This window comes from Chroicocephalus ridibundus, chromosome 16 (genome assembly GCF_963924245.1).
Source record: "Chroicocephalus ridibundus chromosome 16, bChrRid1.1, whole genome shotgun sequence".
Taxonomy (NCBI): domain Eukaryota; kingdom Metazoa; phylum Chordata; class Aves; order Charadriiformes; family Laridae; genus Chroicocephalus; species Chroicocephalus ridibundus.
In genome coordinates, this window is record NC_086299.1 from 8,570,246 (window position 1) to 8,589,671 (window position 19,426).

Consider the following 19,426-nt stretch of genomic DNA (forward strand, 5'->3'; position numbering starts at 1 on the left):
ACCAGGGACTTTCTGCCCTGCTGACCCCCTGCTCCTGGATCTTCATTAGAGGACGACAGAGTTCATGAAGACGGTCTGACAAAGGCCTTTCAGTGTGTCACAGAGGTTAGAATAAAGCATAGCCTAGGAGGTTAAAATATGTCCTCCTTGACTTTTATCAAGAGCAGAGTAGGCCCTGCCTGAGGGACAAAAGCACATCAAAGTACTAAATCAAATAAGCCTTGAAAGCGGAAAAGAGTAGAGCAGCATCTGCCCAAGGAAGCTGTAAAGAGGGTTCCGTGCCAGCGCAGAGAACAAAGGCGAGAGTGTGTCAGAAGAAGTCACAGCCGGGCTCCCAGTTAGGAGAAAAAACCAACACAGCTTCCAGTCCCCACCAATGCAGAAAGTCTTTACCAATTATTAACAGGAAACACGTTATCGCTTTTTCAATGAGGACCTGCGAGCCCACCTGCGCAGTTCGCAGTCACGTGCAGGGCTCAGAGCCTCCGAACGACGAGTACAGCACTGTCCACTCCTGCTCTGTGCTTGTACCCACCTGGGTGCTGTATCCCTACACCCCGATTCGTCTTGTGTTTGAAGTTCTTTGGAACCCTTCACCAGGAACCCTTCAACCTCTCAGCTACCCAAGAAAGGTTTCTACATGGGATTACAACCCGTAACGGAGCTCCTGCTCTCACCGTCACCCAGTCCTACGCTGGTGGGACCCCAGTCATGGCCAGCTGGTCACTTCAGAACTTTAGGGGCTCACCAGCAATCTCGGAGTTGTTTAGAGGTGACAGAGTCTTTAAAGACCAACAATTGCCATGAACTGGATTTTCAGCTACTGCTGTTAAAGTCCCCATCGCAACTGTTTTGTAGTCCCGGCCCTTTTTGTTGCGATTCCTTGGTACGCACTATGGCAAAGAACACACAGACTGCGGCGATGACTGGAAATCTGCCCCAGCTCCTCTTCCCAAACATGTGGGGATCTACAAGCGTGTCCGTATTCAGAGCTTCTCAAAGAACAGGTCGTTATCTGGCATTTTTCAGCTGGCTGCACAACAGTTAAGTTCGCCCCACAGCAAACGTGGTGTTGAAACACTGGTGTCGACACTTGACATCTGCAGACTCGTCAGAAACCCCGCAGTAGCTGTAAAACATTCTCCAGCGCCAAAGAAAACTCGTCCCTTAATCACCTCCCTAATTAGAGCTTCCACAGTCCCCTTTTCCCACTCGTTGTCGGGAAACTGAGATGGGAGCTTTGTTCTGGCCAGCAAGGGGTCCCGGGAACATGTGCCAGGCAGACCTCCCACCTCTCTAATTAAGATCCTCACTCCACTTTCACTTAATAGGACTCTGTCAACTTCCCAAAGCACCAAGGATTTTTGTTGCTTTAAGAGAGAAAGTGGAGCTCTGACATACTGACAGCTCCACTCTTTCAGACTAATTTTATATGAAGCTAATGCCGGGGATAGATTTGCTACTAATTAGTGTGAAAGGTGATCAGGAAAAGACGTATTTCCTAATTCCCCAAAACCCTCTTTGGATAGAAAGCCTCTTAAAAAAAAAAAAAAAAAAAAAAAACCAAAAAAACACTCTGCATATGTAGCCTCCACAATATAATCATTATACCTTAAAAAAAAAAAAAAATATATATATATACACACACATTGAGAGAAAGGCATTAAACTGGTCTTTTTATGAATTATAAACTGTGGTTTAAGAAAGATGGGGGAGATTACGCTTTAAGGACTCCACTGCTACGTAGAATGACTGGGCAGCAAAGATACATTCACGGGTCTAACCCTTAATAAGAAGGAATAAAACATTGCCTACAACTTATGGTACCTACATAGCTCATTACTGAGTATTATTTTAATGTTTCTAGAAGACAAAACTTAAATCATTTGGGAGATTAAGATGAAATTCTCATCTCCTCCTGAAGGAGCTGTGCAGTGGGGGGCCGGAGGGCACTGAAATGAAAACCAGTGGCTAATTTCAAAGGAAGCTTCTGTCGTGCCCTGGAAACGGTACTGGTCCCTGAGCACCAGGCTGACAGGAGCACAGCTCTGCCCAGCTCACACTTAGAATTCTGCTTTTCTACTTACATTTACTTTGGGATATTTTCCCTTCAACTACATTCCCAACAGATCTTTGTTTTATTTCCCTTCTCTTCCCTGCCCTGGGCTTTTCCCAACTCAGAACAAGAACCTCATTCTGTTGAGCCACTCAATTCCACAGCAATGGGGACAGTGGAGGAAAGCTTGCTTGACCTGTACAGGTTTTAACTCAATGGTCTACACCTGTGCAGTTCCCAAATGGCTCATTAGCACCTTTTCTCACTTCACCTTGTTTGAAACGAAGGCTATAATACGCTGTCCATCTGTTCTTGTGGAATGAGAGCTTCTTTTCCTTTGCAGAGTATCCAGGGATACCTTATTGTCAGGGTGGGTAATTCTTTGTCATTCACTTTATACCAATAAGGAGCTCAAACAGTAAGAAACATGACATGGTACACGTTACTGTGCAGCTGGGGGAGCTGGCAGTACCCTACCTATGTGTTGGCTACGCTGCATCGTAATACCTGTGGGACAAACCTCTGAGTAACAGAGTGCTCCAACAAAGAGCCCTCATCCTGCTTCCCTGCGAACGGCTAGAGCTGTAATTTGGATATTATTTAAACAAGTCTCTACAGGACAAGATCAAACACTCTCACTGCGTTTCGTTCTTTCTCCAGGGAAAGGAGGATTTACCACTATTTCATAACGACAAGTGAGCACACAGCTTCTGCCCCTGAAATAGCTGTGACCAGGTCTCACAACCTTGCTGCCCTTCTCCACCCTTGTCCCCCTTTTCCTATGACCATTCCCCCATTTCACATCCAGCTGTGCTCCAGATAAAGAAAACATGAAGACTCAAGAAAAGAATAACTCCGCTAATGTGTGACCGCTGTTATGGAGAGGCCTTAAAAGGCTTCTCCAGGATACGGGAGGAAAAAGACACTTCTTTTAATCTTCAGTTCAGGATATAATGCTGAACTGCGCATTTCGGAGACATGCCTTCAAATGAAAGTAACACACTGGTGGCTGTGGCTCTTTAAATAAAATATTATTATGACCACAGAAACACTATGGACATCAAATAATATACTTCACGAGACCAAAATGATACAGAAGTCATCCTAGCTTTACACACGTTAACAAAACTCCCCTCTTGCTCATACATATAGCCTGTTTCAGGTAGGAGGCCTAAATTATTTTGAGAGCAGGTGATGTCTGCATTACTGAGCAACATGTCCTTGCCTGAGCACAGCTTAGGCTGACAGGAGAAGGATGGAATCTTGTCCCATTTCTATCTAAAGGGAAAAGTACGAACCAGTTTCAGACCACCAGAAGGCAGAAACCCCTGTGCTTGAACAACACGGTATGAGCGATCTGGGCTATGGTCCCACACCAGCCATTCAACAACCAGCTCTTCTGCCACAAATGTCCATAGCAAAACATGCACTGGCGCTAGTTTCAACTAATCTTAGAAATCACCTTTTAACATTCCCCCTGTAAGAAGTTTTTGACGCAACACGATTAGAAGATTCTGCCTCTTTCTGTGATTTCCCAAAGGAATCTGCAGTCAGGGTCGTGCAAAGACAACTCTGCTCCAGCCACCAAGGAATTTCCATTCGCTCTGAGTCGGTTACATGTCGGAAGGGTTCAATGACCAGAAAGACACCTGCCTCTAACCCACAGTATATAGATGACTTCTGGTTTTCTAACTGGAGGCAAATACTTTAGTGGGTGGAGCTGTGAACAAAGCCTGTGATGGCATCTCTTGGGCCCAAGTATTCCATATTCTGGACCATTTTAAACTCAATGGGTGGCACCTATTAATTCTTAATTAAGCCTGGAAATTCTGGTCTGGCAACAAATGAAAAAAACAAGCTTACTTTGATGTACAGACTAGAGGCAAGAGATGAACTTCTGTAGTTTATATGTGTACTTTGGGTGTATTTATGCATAAAAAAAGATCTTCAGAGCCAACGTGCTGCAGTTAATACCAGCATAAAACACTACCGCTGATCCAAGCCCAGAGAAATCAACAGAAATTATTTCAGAGGATTTTGGCTCAGATCTTGCAATGTTAAAATACCGAGAGTCTCAAACGGTCTACAGTGCAAACACCCAACACACCATGCAGATAATGTGTTCTACCTTTAAATGAATAAACTTGAATAATGGAGGCAGCCCTTCCACGACAGCATGGAGCTCAGCATTGTGTGTCGTTAGTCCTCTCCAAACTAATCATCTTCTAATACAACAGAAAGTTCTGTATATCACCAAAAAGAATCTCCCCGCCACTTAACTGTAGGTTGTCCAGACCTCTTAGAAAATGCTGAGCTTCAAAGAGTTTCAAAGCAATCATCAAATTATTCCATTAAAATAATAACAGTCCCTGAAAGCACGCAGGAATGCAGACACACTTCTCTTCTGCAGTATTCATGCATAAGTAGTTGTTGCTCTGAAAGATTATCAGAAAAAATTGTTCTTTCTGAATGAAAAAGGAGAAAAATGAAGTAGGACTCACCATCCTCATGCCCTTCTCTATTTCTCCGTCGATGTCTGTCTCGCCGGTGGCTAATAACCGACTCTGTTCCTGTTTCATTGTCCAGGCCGTCCCGGCTGCTGGCAGCGTTTGGGCTGTTAGAGAACAAATAGGAAGAAACAGTGGAGTCATCTCTTTTATTCTTTTTGATAAAAGCAGTTGCAGTCATCAAGTGTGTTGGTTTAGAAGCCAGAAAACTATTCTGTGGGTTAGCTGCAACCTTGCTGCAGCACGGCAAGCTCCCCCAAACTGCTCTGCTCACCCCAAAACTACCCGTAGGATGACAAGACAGTTCAATAGCCGTGCCCTGAGACACAGCGTTACTTGCACAAGCAGTATCATCGTGACACTGAAAAAGCTGCCACAAGACCGTTGCATGAAATTTCCATAGGAAAAAATGCCTGCTGACACTAAGAAAAGGGATTATTTTAGCACGTGCTGAGAAGACAACTGACTACAAGTCAGCTTTAGCTGCTAATGCACTTGCAAAGGAATTTGGATTTCAGCACAGTCCCATCGTGAGAGCTTCAGTATCACAAATTCGCAGCACACCTGCCCAGCAGAAGAACAAACAGACAACACTGCTTTTTGGAAGAAGAAAAACTTGTTGACCCGAATACTCTCATCTCGGCCTCCAAAATACTCCAAGTTCCTCTGCATCTCTCAAACCCTCCCATGCTCACTCGGAAGATGAAAGATCCAAGAAATATACACAAGTGTGTATGAGCTCCTCATGTTGATGACGTGCTCTTCTACCAGGGTCTTATTCTCAAGCCTGTGAATTGCGTTGCCTTTTCTACAATACCTCAATATACAAATATATTCTTTTAAACCAAACCCAGTGTTTCAGCTCAATTCCTCATTCGCCCTTAACAGGTTTGTTTTCCTGTCAATAACCCGAGCTAGATACGCAGCACGCTGAGAGCCAAAGGGCAGAAGCCATAGCTCACTGTGGCTACTTTTAATATACAGCACTGACCTTGAAGGTTGAAGTCTTGCAAGTCACAGCAAAGCTCAAAATAATTAAGTGCATCTCTGTGAAACGTACAAATAGACCCCAGGTCCTTTCCTCCTGTTCTCAACTGTTTGAAAGCTGCCCAGATATGCCAGCACATTATTAATCCAGTAAGTCCCAGTGAAGGACTATTATGAGCAAGCTTTAGGCAAAAAGCAGAAAGATCTTGATGACGATCTCAGTGGCCAGATTTCTTCCACTCTGCTTTTGGGAGGCTCTACTGAGAGTCACTTTCTTGCTACTGCAATTAGCCAGAACAAAAGGTTTCAAAGAGGCAGCAGAGAATTTGTCCCCATGGTTTAGGGCCACTTTCTGGGAGGAATCTAAGGAAACAGCAACAACGGCTCCACGCTCTTGAACTTCCAAGCGTTGAGGAAGGGCCATTTCTCAATGCATATAAACCAGACTGGCTTACACTTCTCATTCCAATAGACAAGTCGAGTCGGTGAACCAAGAGCAGCGGCTGTAATACAGAGCACTGAATATGTAAGACGGCTTATTTGCAACCATCTGTTTCAAGACCTCTGCTGCGGAAAAAAAATATCAGTCATGTTAAAGCAGAGTTGGCTGGAGCAAAGGGGGAGATGGAGATGCTCTTTCCCCCCCTGCTGAACAAGAACTAGCTTAGCTCTTTAGTTTTCCCCTCAGACTCAACCTGGTTTATGTATCTCTGCTATTCTCACATTTAATAAGCTACCTTGAAGCGCCCACACGGAAGGAAATGAGAAAAGCCTCCTGGAGTGCTGACAAAGGCCATAGCTCATTTTAATGGACTAACTGTGGAAACAAATCTAAAGCTCCTGAAAATATAATAGCGCATGAGCTGACGTGGGCTAATGCTCTGAAAGAATTCCCTTCGGAAGTTACCGATTATGTTCTTCCTCTCTGTCCCACAAATACCACCCATTTATAAAGGAGCCCCAATTCACATCTGCCCTTTGCATCTCTTATTTATGCCTGACATTCTACTTATGCACACAGGGCGCATAATGGCCATCATTACACTCACAGCAAAGCATCAGAGTCATTAATGTCTTTCTCCTAGAATTCCATGAAGCCAGAGTACACGTTTTACACAGGGAATTAAACTACCAAGGATCTAACCGAGTGGTCCCATGGGCTTCTGGGGAAGCTGGCCCCAGAAGTGGTATATGTGCAAGCACATCTGGATAGTGTCACATTTAAGAGAGCTGCTGAAAAGCCTTCTGCACACCCACACGCTTTCTGCGCATTAATGAAATGTACTGACATGCCCAGCACGCAAATTAGGAAATCGAGGCTGTTATTCAAGAAGACATTTGACTGCACATTTTAAGCCCTAATGAAGCTACCAAAGTGCAAGTATGTACGTAAGTGCTGTCACAAGCACGTTTGCATTTCTCGTTTCAGCCCAGTACAACTGCAAAGGCAAAGAGGGTGACAGTTTGCTAAGGTCACTCTGACGAGGCCCTCAGCCATCTCAGCAGCACCATCTACTGCCTACTGCTGCTATTTCCACCACTAAATCGCTTCCTCGGCTAAACCCGCCTACAAAAGGTGGTTTAACACCCCAACAAAGGGTGCAAAAGGAGCCTCACGGCTGGCTTGTTTCCTCTCTCGTTGCTGAGACAATTGAATGCAATTCAATTTTCAGTGGGCATACCCAAGAGCTGCGGAAGAAAGGTAGCTCGGAGGTCACCATTCTCAACTCACTCCACCTCCACCACCAAACCAGGAGCAACCTCACCCATCCAGATGAACGGGGATTTAGCAACCACTAAACAGGAGGAATGGAGCATGAAATACAAGATGAAGTTCAGAACCCTCACCAGGGAGGGGAAAAAGTAAATTTTCATTGGAGGTAATCAGTGATGAAGCAACGTATCAATGCTGTCAGGCAGCCCGTTGAGATTACCACTTCACCTCTGACAAGGATCTCATTCCCTTGGATTGTATCGCCTGCTGACCTGGCCGCTCCATCCATTTCTTGTATTCTTCGTTGTCCAGCAACATTTCTGTTTGTACAATTATACAAAACCTAGCTCAGTTGGGGCTTCATATATAAATAAGGCCCCACTCAACACTGAAGAAGGAAGACAAGAGGTAACAGGTCTCTGGTATTTTGAATGGCATTAAAAAAAAATCTCAGGGATTTAGGAACCAAGAAGTTAAGTCCCACTTACAGAAGGGGAGGTGATATGTGAGTATGTAGCAATCCTGAACTTACAGTTGTGAAAGTTACAGGGTTGCACTACTGATCTCTTCAAGGGAAACACTATGTAAGGAGACAGTATGCAGAAATGGCACTAAACACACTATTGCAGAATCACCACACCGAAATCCCAAGAAACATAAATTTTCAAATATTGCTGGAGAATTGTAAGTAATCAGAAGAGAACTACAGCCACGATTCAAGTTCTAAAATCCATACTTTACAATGAAAGACTTGAGCAGCTCAACTTATTTAGTTTATCCAAGAGAAACAAATAATTTCAAAATACGGTGGATTCTTTATCACTTGGAAGCTTTAAACCTAGAATGGGTGTGTTCTAAAATGAAATTCTAATAGCGAAACAGAATTCAGGGCTTCATGCAGAATACCTGAGTGAGACACTCTGCCCCCTGTGTTATGGAAATAAACTTAGGTCATCTCTTCTGGATTGAAAAAATAAAACACACCAGCAAAAACCACTGCAAAATGTTAAGACACTCAATTGTGAAGAGAAGAGACAAAAAAGGCATGAAGGGAGAACAAGTTTTAGTCCAGAAGATGTCCCCACAAGCCAGATTCTCTACTGCAGTTTAAAAGAAAAAAGAAAAAAGGGGTGGGGGAGAGAGAAAGGAGGAAGGTGGTTTATCTAGGAATGAGAACAGAAGCCAGAAAGCACCACCTCCCGTGTTGCTACTCCTGACTCAGCATGACCTGTGTAACTTACTTCATTTTGAGGACACTTTGAGCATTCCCCCATTTGCTTTGTAACATCAACACACCATCACGTCAGACAAGATTTTTAGAATGCTATGGAAGTCAGCAGGTGCATCAGCCCAGCACTGCTTCAATTTCATCCAAGTACATACAATTATTAGCTGCAAGCAGTTCCACAAACACAGACTTGTGCCTAACTTGCAATGCAATTATTTTTTTAAATAAAGTTTGATCTTGCGGCTATTACACGTAGGTATACGTCAGGAAGACAAAGAACCAGTTATATTTGCCGGCCACGTGACTGCACTCATACAGGCCTCTCCCAGCCAACATCAAGCAATTCATGAACACACGAGGGCAGTAAATCCCTTGCAAGACACACAGCGTCAGGCAGGGTTAGTATTTCCCAAGATTTCTTGTCCTCTCTAGAAGGCATTTATTTCTAAAAGACTCATGCACGACACTAATGGCTCTTCCAGGCAACAGATATCCCTGAAAGCAATGCAAACACATGACAGCAGGCAAATCAAGACCATGTTTCCTTCTCTAAACATATACTAAGATCACAGCTAGAACCAGGTCCTGCTTTAAATCCTCTTTGTGGAAATTCAGAGGGCCTCCCTCAAAATGAAGCCATTCTGAGGATATACACTGGCTCTGCACACGGAACAGGAAATAACAAGGCTACCATTAAATCAGATGACTCCCAGTCTGACTATCTGCAGCTCAAGCTGTTGGTCTCTGTATGCACATGGAGCAGGCATTATTCCTTATGGAAATTTTTGCTCTTGATAGCAGTGTCCTGCTGGCCCTGCATACTACGTAATTATACATAACACAGTAATAAAAGGTTGTCATCCGCACACTATGAAAAGCATTTTGGGCTACCTCTCTACTTAACTCTTCCACAGTGGGTTTCAAAATGAGATACATAGGATATATATTTCATTTTAACAATGACAGGGGTTTTTTTTTGCTTCCCGTCCCCCTTCTAATTCCTCAGTTCTAATAAGCGTATTATTTTTCTAACAATAACAATAAATAGCTGGTTTGCAGCAGTAGGGAGAAATGTGGGGAAGAAGCAGAAAGGAATTGCATTTTTTCTAAGAAAATAAATAAATCCACAAAGACAACTTGCTCTTACTGGAATGAGGGAGGCCGGGAGTCTCCAATGCCGCCTGTTCTCTCAATGGGTGGCGGAAGGTCCGTGTGGCTCTCGGTGCACTGGGAGCCTGTGTCAGAGTGGGAGCTTTCAGCCAGGACCAGCTGTCAACAGAAAGAAGAGAATTACAAACACTTGTACAGGTTTCTCCACTCTGACATAAGGTGTTCAGTCCCTGCTTTGCTAAATATCCTGTGAGTTCTAAGGGAAACTAGAGGAAAGGAAGTGCTTAGAGTCTAGCAGCATGGATTCCTGCCAAACTCCCATAAAATCAGGTTACATTCCATCTCAACATGAAAACATCATCAACTAGATTATGCACAAAATTCCCGCAAGCACCACGAAATTTGTCTCATCTCAGAAGAAACAAGCACACGAGGCAGGGAGTGTACTTTTCCTTGTGACTTGGCATTACAGCATCCTCCGAGTTGGCTAAAGCAGGTGAGTTATCAGCATTCCCTGCAAAACGCACGCAGGCTGCAAGACTGCACTCTCAGTCTGGTTTTGCTGTGACAAAAATAAAAAGCAAAAGCTGAAACCTGATAGTATGACACCTCCAACTATGGGATAATTTCTTACACAAAGACCCTCCAAACCCACGAAAATTCACAGTCTGTCTGGACCAATCGCCAGATCTAAGAGTTGCCACCGCCTCTGTTAAAAGTCCTAATTAAAACCAAAATCCACTAAATCTCAACAGCCATAAACTTTAGGAGGAGGGCCGAATTCCTGATGCTCATCACACTTTTGTCTCTTGTGCCCATTTTGTCTCTTAATGTTCCCTTAAGGCAGAGCTGCAGATAGGAAAAGCCATTTCCCAATCGTGCCATGAGAACCAGGATATGCAGCGTGCACTCTTCTATAATGCATAATGACCTGAAAACTTTTATAGAACTACACTGTTGTCACCATCGCCTCCAAAACCCCTCTGACACTGACCTTTACGTTTGCGGAAGGTGAAGGTGCCTGGCAGCCTGGCAAGCAGGGGAGAAGGCAAGGCTGCAGAGCACCCAGCACTCCCATGGAAATAGTTAATTGAAGATCTGCTGCAACAATCAATCTTCTTGTTACAAACACCAGGCATCTATATACAGCCTGGTGCACTTGGGAATTATTATAGATTCCAGTCCCGTTACAAGGCAGGGTATAAATTCTGCATATAGCAACTAATGCCAGAGTGTATTATTTCTATTTCCTACCAACATCCTCAATCATTTATAGGCACATTTTCGCGAGAATGGGGAAAAAACCCCACTCAACCAGAAAGGAAGCTAAAAATGATTCATATGGTTCAAGAGCCCCCTGAGCGCATACACCACTTGCTGGCCACTACCAACAGCAGTTAGACTTGACCTAGTGACCTAGAGGTGAAAAGGTTTATATCCTATTACCAATCCCCTGAGACACCTAATCACTTTGCTGACTCTCTTTAAACAATATAAAGTCTTTAATTAAATAAATGCTCAAATAAGAATATAGAATCATAGAATGGTTCGGGTTGGAAGGGACCTTACAGATCATTTAATTCCAACCCCCTGCCCTGGGCAGGCACACCTCCTACCAGCCCAGGTTGCTCCAAGCCCCGTCCAACCTGGCCTTGAACCCCTCCAGGGATGGGGCACCCACAGCTTCTCTGGGAAACCTGTTCCAGGGGCTCACCGCCCTCACAGCAAAGAATTTCTTCCTAATATCCAATCTAAATCTACCCTCCTTCAGTTTGAAACCGTTACCCCTTGTCCTATGGCTCCCCTCCCTGATCCAGAGTCCCTCCCCATCTTTCCTGTTGGCCCCCTTTAGGGACTGGAAGGGGCTCTAAGGTCTCCCTGGAGCCTTCTCTTCTCCAGGCTGAACAACCCCATCCCCAAGGATTATTACTTTTCACTAAGAGGCAAGAAGGTCTCAGCTTCCCTCTATTTTTCGCTGTGGAAGAATTAGCCCTATGTAAGAGATTCCAACTACAATCGGTTAATTTATCAAGGACTAATTTTAACACAATCATCAGATATATGCTAGCTGATAAAGAAGGGGCTGGAGAAGGAGAGGGAACAGAAGAGGAGGGGACTGGTGTTCAGGATGCCGTATGGTTATTCCTAAGAGCATATTCCACGAAAAGGAGAAAGCAAACACACACACACGCTGTCAAAAAGGAACTGCCTGAAGACAACAGCTCTCCAGCACCACGCGGAGTCAGCTGCATTATTCAAAGTCTCTTATCACCAAAGCAAGAGCAACAGAGGAAACACTGAAGGGAAAAATAACATGAGCTTTCCTAATAACTTGATAATTAAGGTTTCTTTCTTTCAGGTGGGGAAGTTAATGGGAGATGTTTAGAAAGCATGTTGGCATTATGGAGATGCAAGAAAGTCTCTGAGCCTGGCTCATCCCCCGAGGAATCTCTGTGCAAGTGCTTTCAGTAGCAAAATCAAACCAAGGGATAAAAAAGAGAGGAAAAGAATAAAAAAAAAAAAAAAAAAAAAGAGAAACAAGGTGTAGGGAAGATCCATACATCCCCTCACCCTTTACATTCCAAATTGCATCAAGCTATGTAAAAAAGCACCTGGCCCCAGTTATTTGCAAGCAGGAAAACACGTTCCTTCTTTAAGCCTTTTTGCTGATGGCAACACCTGTCTCAAAGATGAGTTTGATGCGAAAAGAGAGATGGGCCAACACCACAAATCCTTTCCATATTTCAGGATATTTGTTCTTTAGTGCTTCCCTGCTCCTGGAGGAAGAAGCCTTGGCAATGCAGAAGCCAAGCCCACCGCACTGACTGAGGCTGCAGGTCAGTTTGGGGGTGCTGCTGAGCAGAAGCAAAATCCATGGCAGCAACACAACTCCTTTGTGAATATCGCCCCTGGCCTGCGATTTCCTGAAGGATAAAGCACCAGGTACCCGCTTCCCATTGACCTTCAGCAGGATTAGAGTCACAAACAGCCTCAGACTATGCCATTACCATTATAAAGGGAAGAGGGCTGCAGAAATTACTCAGACTAATCTTTCAGCTACATTCAGGAAATACACCACTTAAAACTTGAATCAGCTCACTGCCAGATATAGCAAACTCAAGATGTATTCGAACTCAAGAGAAGATAGTAGCAATATCTCCTGTTCCCAAGTGGCTTGTTAATCCTTGATAAAGGTCTTTCAGATTTCAAGTAGTAAATCATAGGCACAACAGCCACGATAACGCAGCGGCCAGCGCAGAACTTCTCACGTTTACCTTCCCAAGTCGAGATCCATGCGGCTCTGCCCGTAGCCTGGCTCAGGCATTTCCACACAAAGTACACTTGCTGTAATTCAGACACATCCTTTGGGGTGAATTTTGCCCCTGAGGAATAATAATAAATAAATAAAAAACCCAAAGAGTGTAACAGTTCAACTAGGTTGCCTAACATGATCTCAGTCTTATGATAACCAGGACCTGGGAGCTCCTGCAAGAGGACCTGCCTTCAGAGATTTACGCAAGAGAACTTGAAGCAATTACGTTGTTAAAACAAGACACAGGCTGGCCGGATCTATGTCTGGTTACAAATGGAGCACTCGCCCTTCATCAAAGCTTTCATTCTTGAGTTACAGATCTCTGTCTTCGAGAGCACTAGAATATAAATAGAAGGCTGCAGACCAAATTAATAAAAACACCAGAAAACAGCAACAGAAAAAACTGTTGTGCTAGAAAAGAAAATCTGCAGTAGAAGATGGCACATGCAGCAAGACTATTAAGACTGCACTGTCAAGCTGGTTTTTCCCAAACATCAAAAGGATGAGAAAGGCAGCGGAACACCGAACACAATGGAATACTGGACTCAGATGGAGCTTCGTAGCGAGTTTGCAGCCCTGCCTCTTTGCAGGCACCTCGCAAAATGCCTTCAATTCGATGAGGGTTTGACAGCGACTGCAGAAAAGGAAGGATTCTGTGGGGGCGTACGCTTGTTGACAGAATTCACATGTCACTGCCTTGGCTACATGTGTGGGCACACAGAATCGCTGCTCCTCGCTTTGCCGTGCTGGTTAGGAATTCCTCATTTCTTCCAACAACAAGTGACACCCTGTAAATCATTAAGTATCCTATCAGCTGTAATTGCGTCCTTTTGTTTGACGAGGCACGGTAGGAATAAAATGCTCCAATATTATATCACTTCGAGGGAAGAAGATAATGCACTATTGGACTGCCACATTATAGACTTCTCACCGTGCTTCCACAAGAAAACTGGTATTAACCCCGGCTTCCCGGCCAGAAGCCAGCCCTGATAATTCTATTTCACCTGTCAAGCTTTCCCTGCAGCTTTGCCTGGCAGCAGCATTTTAATCCATCCCTTTACTTGCACCATGTTGGTCCTGCTTGCTGTCGGAGAGCGTGCCTGTGGGCTGTACAACAGCTGCTGGGTTACACCCCAAAGAACGGTGGCTCAATGGGAAACGAGGATGTCTTCTGTGTGGTGCACATGGAGGAAATTAATAAAGAAGCGTGGAACTAATTGCAACTGTCGATTCAGTTCATCCCATCACACGGAATGCTGTTTGTTTTTTCAACTGAGATCCTACCATCACACTCGCTACTAAATCTTTCCCAGGAAGTGGAGAAAGGATTATCAACCCTGGCATGTTGGAAAAGGCTCTTATGTTCTTCTGGCGTCCCCAGCGATTCCCACGCAGCCACTTCCAATTCACAACAGCACAAACAGCAGCGTACTGTGCAAGTTTGCTACTTTACGCTGCGGTAACAGACCACGCAGCCTGTTCACGCTGACAAAAAGTACAATTTTCCTTCTGTGCTAGAGAAGGGCACCCAGCATTGCCCGGCACCTGCTAAGAAATGGTTATCTTGGAACTCGTTTGCAGAAATAAGAATTCAGTGCACTGTCTGTGACCATTCTGCTCGCTTCAGCAATGAGATTTCCCATCTGAAGCCCTATTACGGGCACAAAAGCCAAGCACACCAGTTCATTCTGCAGGTTGTAAGCAAATTCAAGTGATGGAAGAGCAGTAGGAAGATGGACAGGATCTCAAACGCAAGTTAAGCTCCCCAGTCTGAGCCAAACTGTGATATTAGGCCAGTGAATGCTCACAGCGTCATGAAAGCCTCCTTTCCTCCCCATTATAGCAACTGGTCTTCAGTGAGGCATTGGATCAATCCATTCGCCTCTCTGTAGCTCCATTTCCCTTTTTCTCCTCTACACCACATTTGCTTATGTTTTTCACTTAATTACGGCAAGGATTGCCTTTTATAGCGCTCAGCACCCAGCAGACATCGTCACAAACTCATGCAGGCACTCAGCCCGCTCACGGAACCACTGTTCAACATTCACGGCTGAAGATACCAGCCAACAAGAACCAGCCTGGGAAGGGGAAAGAGCGAACATTGGTACGCTCTGCCCTCATACTCTCATCTGGCTAAATATTTATTAGTCTACCAGCAGGAAAACTACAATATTTAAATTCTCACTGTTACTGAGAGCAGCAGAAGCAGCTCTTGGTATTTCTCTCCGCTCAGGGAGAGGTGAGGGACTGATAACAGTAACTAAAGAAATACCTCAAAAGAGCCATTTGTAATTTTGACAGCGACTTCAGAACAGCCACATTCATCTACAAGTTGAAAGTAATTATTTCCTATAAAGTCACAGACATCTCAAATCCCAAGTCAAAGCTTCAGAGACATGGCCCATTATCCACAGGAAGGCTGCTCCCGAAGGACCAATTGCACAAAAGGACTTACTGATGAGGCCCTTTATTCCACCAGGAAATCTGTCAAAGGCAACAGGACTCCACATTGCTAGAAGGCCTGCAAAAGCCTATCAGGAACGTGATGTTTATTTTAGTAACAAGAATTGTCTATGCTGGGTAGATTAGGATTCCCCCTTTTTTCCTGCTGAAAACTACAGTACATTTGTTTGGAGTTTGCTCCAACCATAGACACTCAGAGAATACAGGACCAAGCTGATATAGCCTGGAAATCAGAAGGTGTAACAGGCCAAAAGGAACAACTTTAAGAAAACTGTGGCTGCCAGGTAAAGGGTGACCTTCTTTAGTGTTCGGAGACAGAAAGATGCAGACTGGGTTTCAAAATAAAATTGACAATTCCATCTGCGATTTTATCATCAGCCACCTTCTAGCATTTTAGAGAAGATACCGTATCTTCATGAAATATGGTTTTGCAGGTTAGCCCCAGATTCTGTTAAGCACAGCAGGTGTTTGTTTACGGCACGGTATAGCAGGCTAGCTGGGCAACAAATTTCAGTTTCACTGACTGACGCTTTGCAGCAAGCTCACTTTAAACACAGGATTCCCTGCCTCTCTCTTTATCTGAGACCTTACATATTCCTCAGCCCAGCTGAAAACAGGTACCTGAACAACGCAGAGACCTGGGTTGAGTGTGCTCATGTGTCTGCAAACAATAGCAAGTCCTTCTGCCACATGACTTAGGAAGGAAGATTTCCTCACAGGCCTTTCCTCCACCTGGTGCTGATCAGTTAGAAACAGACGGCATCTGTCGTTCAAACTTGGATTAAATCTAATTTGAGAATTCTTGTGCATATCAGACCAGAACCACCCAACATTACACTTTAGCAAAGAGAAGACTATAAGATCATAGAGCTTTGAAGCTTCCTCATTCAGATCATTCTTTTTTGGTCCTCCATCCTTCGTGTTAACCTGTTTGCTTCTTTCCCCATCTCTTTCTCATAGAGATCCTAGCACTCCAGCCCCAGTTTAGAGGAAATGTCATTAATTTTCTTAGAGGAATCTCATTCTCCTATACTAGGACTCAGATCCTTCCCTAATAACTTGCTGAGGTACCTTAAAGCTTAGGAATGTTTTCAGTGGTCCCACCTCCCTTCTTTATAAGCTCTGAACATGATAGAAGATGATCTACATGACAATATTGTGTTATTATCCTCTTCGCTTTGGGTCAGATTTCATGCACAGTTCTATTTTCTCCTGGGTGTTAATTCAGTCTATCAGCAGATGAATGAGGGTATATAACATCTGTGAAGAGAAGAAATAGGTCCTGAAATCAGCTCACTTTATGCACAACAAATCAACAAGAATCTGCTTCTGTGGATTTTCATTCATTGCCTCAGTCACGTGCCGAAAGGCAACAAAGCACTTTGCTGAAGATCATTTAACATCCTGAAGCTCCTGCGTTGCCTTCTATGGTAGAAGACTAAATGGTTCTCCTCAACAATTTTAATTGTAATTGCAAATAAAGTGTCTAAAAAGCTTACGTACAAACAGGACAAGTATTATCTGCTGGCACCCAGATAACAGGGAAGGAAAAAAAAGAGGAGTGACAGAAGGCTATGACATCACCGCCAGCCAATGGGAAACAGTGCACATTCCCTGCAGCCTCTCGGGGAATTGTTCCCAGATGTTGCAAAGCCTTCCTAAAAAACACAGATAACAGCCAACCGACTTTGTGCGAACTGCTGGCAGCGGCCGCTCGGCTGGCTCCGGTCTGACAGCAGCCACAAGCCAATTCTTTCCACATTCCCAGCTTGCACTGGGAGGCTGTCGCCGCACCGTGCAAAGAGAAGAGAAGAACATTTCAAGCTTTTGCAAAAAAGCCTGAAGGTAACGTATTCTCTTCTGTGCCAGCTATTTTTCCAAATTGCCCAATAAAGACCTGAACCTGAAAAAGACCCAAAACTGCAAGAATAATATCACTCAGGTAAGCAGTCCCAAAGAACTCAAAACAAATTGTCCCCTGAGAAAAATCGGATCCTACGTTTTATACGTGTGTGTATGTGTTAGCAGAACAGGCACACGTATCAGCTATTTTCTGCAGATGTGTTTGTGTAAATCCATTTACAGTGATAACTACCCGATGAAGAACTCTGCCATACAATTAATGCTAGTCTCTATATTGTTGAAAAACCTAAAGGTCAACCTCTGAAAAGGAATCTACCAAGTAGTAGCCCTCTGTCTCAAATTCTGTAGTCCTTAAAAAAAAAAAAAAAAACAAAAAAAAAACAACAAAAAAACCCCACCCTGAAATCAAAAGAAGGAGATCTAAGACGCTGAGGAGAAAAACAAGCAGGACATAGGAGGAATGATGAGGAGGTTTAAATAGTTAATTAGGAGCAGTGATTCTAATTCAATACTAATCGAGCTGTAGATTGAGTTCCCAGGGCAGCAAAAGTAAGTAACAACTAAAGACTTGCAGATCCTCCCTTGAACGTTTTCCCTTATGGAAATCAGTCCTGCATATGACACCCAAGATCAAAGTTCCTACCTATGACAAATAGAAGGATTCAAATGTTATTAAAAAAGATGAAAATCTCAAATTTCTAGATGCCAGTCATCTTGTAGACTTCAAAGTAGCCACTGCACCAGCCAAGAGAGGAGGTGCGGGGGCAGAGACAGCTGAGCTATATCGTGGGCACTTAATGTTCCAATTTTAAGTGTGTCTCGATGGGAAATACTCACTTATACATCGCAGTGATTTACAGTGAGGACGACAACTCTCACAGCTGGTTTTGTGAAAAAATCCCAAGCTGCCTGCTACCAGCTGATGCACATTTTCTAACACGGGAGACAAAGAAAGCTCAGACCCATCATGTTAAAAACCAGAAAAGGAAACAGACCTGCCCAAAACATGGTTTTTCCAAAAGGTAAAGACCAACTTTGCTAGCCCTGAAATGTATGCCATTATCTGTTAAGTTCCAGTGAATAGGATATTAAAGGGTTCAAAACTGTGAACAATTAACTTACGGTAAGATTTACATAAAACTCCTCCAGTAATTAGCAGCAAATAGAGGCAGATAAGCACTGCAATTTTATGGGTGTTAGTGTGGAAAAAGTAATTTGCAATTCCTAATGCAGGTCAGGCGCAGATGTTCCAGCTGATTGTTCAGCAGAGCGAACAGAAGCCCTTGTCAACATCATCCACAAAAGGTGCGCTGTACAATCTCTGAGAAAAGAGATACAAAACGCATCCAAACTGGTGGGATAGGCATATAAATTTGGAAACAAGCTGATGGGTGGGATGGGAGGAAAAAGTCTAAGTCTTTTGAAGCGATGTATCTATCCGTACTACCTGCAAGAGTCTGTGCTCTCTCTGCCTCAGCTGAAATAAGGGTTTATAAGGCATTATGCGGTTTGCTGCTGAGCAGCAGTCTGTGAAGAGCCTGCCTTAGCATAGAGCTCACAAAAGGCTCTACAGCACTAATTCTCTAAAACCATTAATGTAAGCCCCACATTTTGCTTTTAGATCTTTGCGATAGCACCATTCCCACTATTAGAGACTTGGCTGCTGACTCAGACGGAATGGATTCTTGTGCATTAAGTTCCTGGGTTGGCATTAAAACTAAAAAACTACTTGACTATTTATCATCGAACTAATGTTATTTCACCTAAGGAAAAAAGGCAAATTGAACTCAATCTTCTCCTAAAGAAAAGACATAAGAAACGGGGAGGGATTGTGTTCTGGCTTGGAAAAGCCAAATTTGTCTTTATATTGTCTATTAAAGGTAGATGAGAAACTGCCATAGTCTTAGCATTAAAGAGGACGATGCAAGTACCAGAAAAGCTACAGAAAAAGCAGAACTGGATCCTGCACTTGAGATGTGCCCTCACTAGGGCTGGCCAGAGGGGAAGAATCACCTCTGTCAAACGGCTGGCAATGCCTTCCCGCTGCAGCCCAGGATGCTGCTGGCCACCTTTGCTGGCTCACAGTCACCTTGCTCTCCACCAGGACGCCCATTAAATGTTCAAGAAAATAAAATGTTACATTACTTAAAAAGCTACCTTGAACTTAGATTTGCCTGTACACTCA

At 43.9% G+C, this 19,426-nt stretch overlaps 1 protein-coding gene across 4 annotated transcripts in view; it reads right to left on the bottom strand.

The window, feature by feature from the left end:
- Positions 1–19,426, bottom strand: part of DVL1 (dishevelled segment polarity protein 1) — a 94,881-nt gene that overhangs the window by 36,051 nt on the left and 39,404 nt on the right. For all 4 annotated transcript variants that reach the window (XM_063354205.1, XM_063354204.1, XM_063354206.1 and 1 more), the window contains exons 3-4: positions 9,640–9,761; positions 4,558–4,670 (exon numbers count right to left, since the gene is read on the bottom strand). In XM_063354205.1, coding sequence (XP_063210275.1) covers positions 4,558–4,670; positions 9,640–9,761 — 235 coding nt within the window. The remainder of the gene's footprint in view (positions 1–4,557; positions 4,671–9,639; positions 9,762–19,426) is intronic.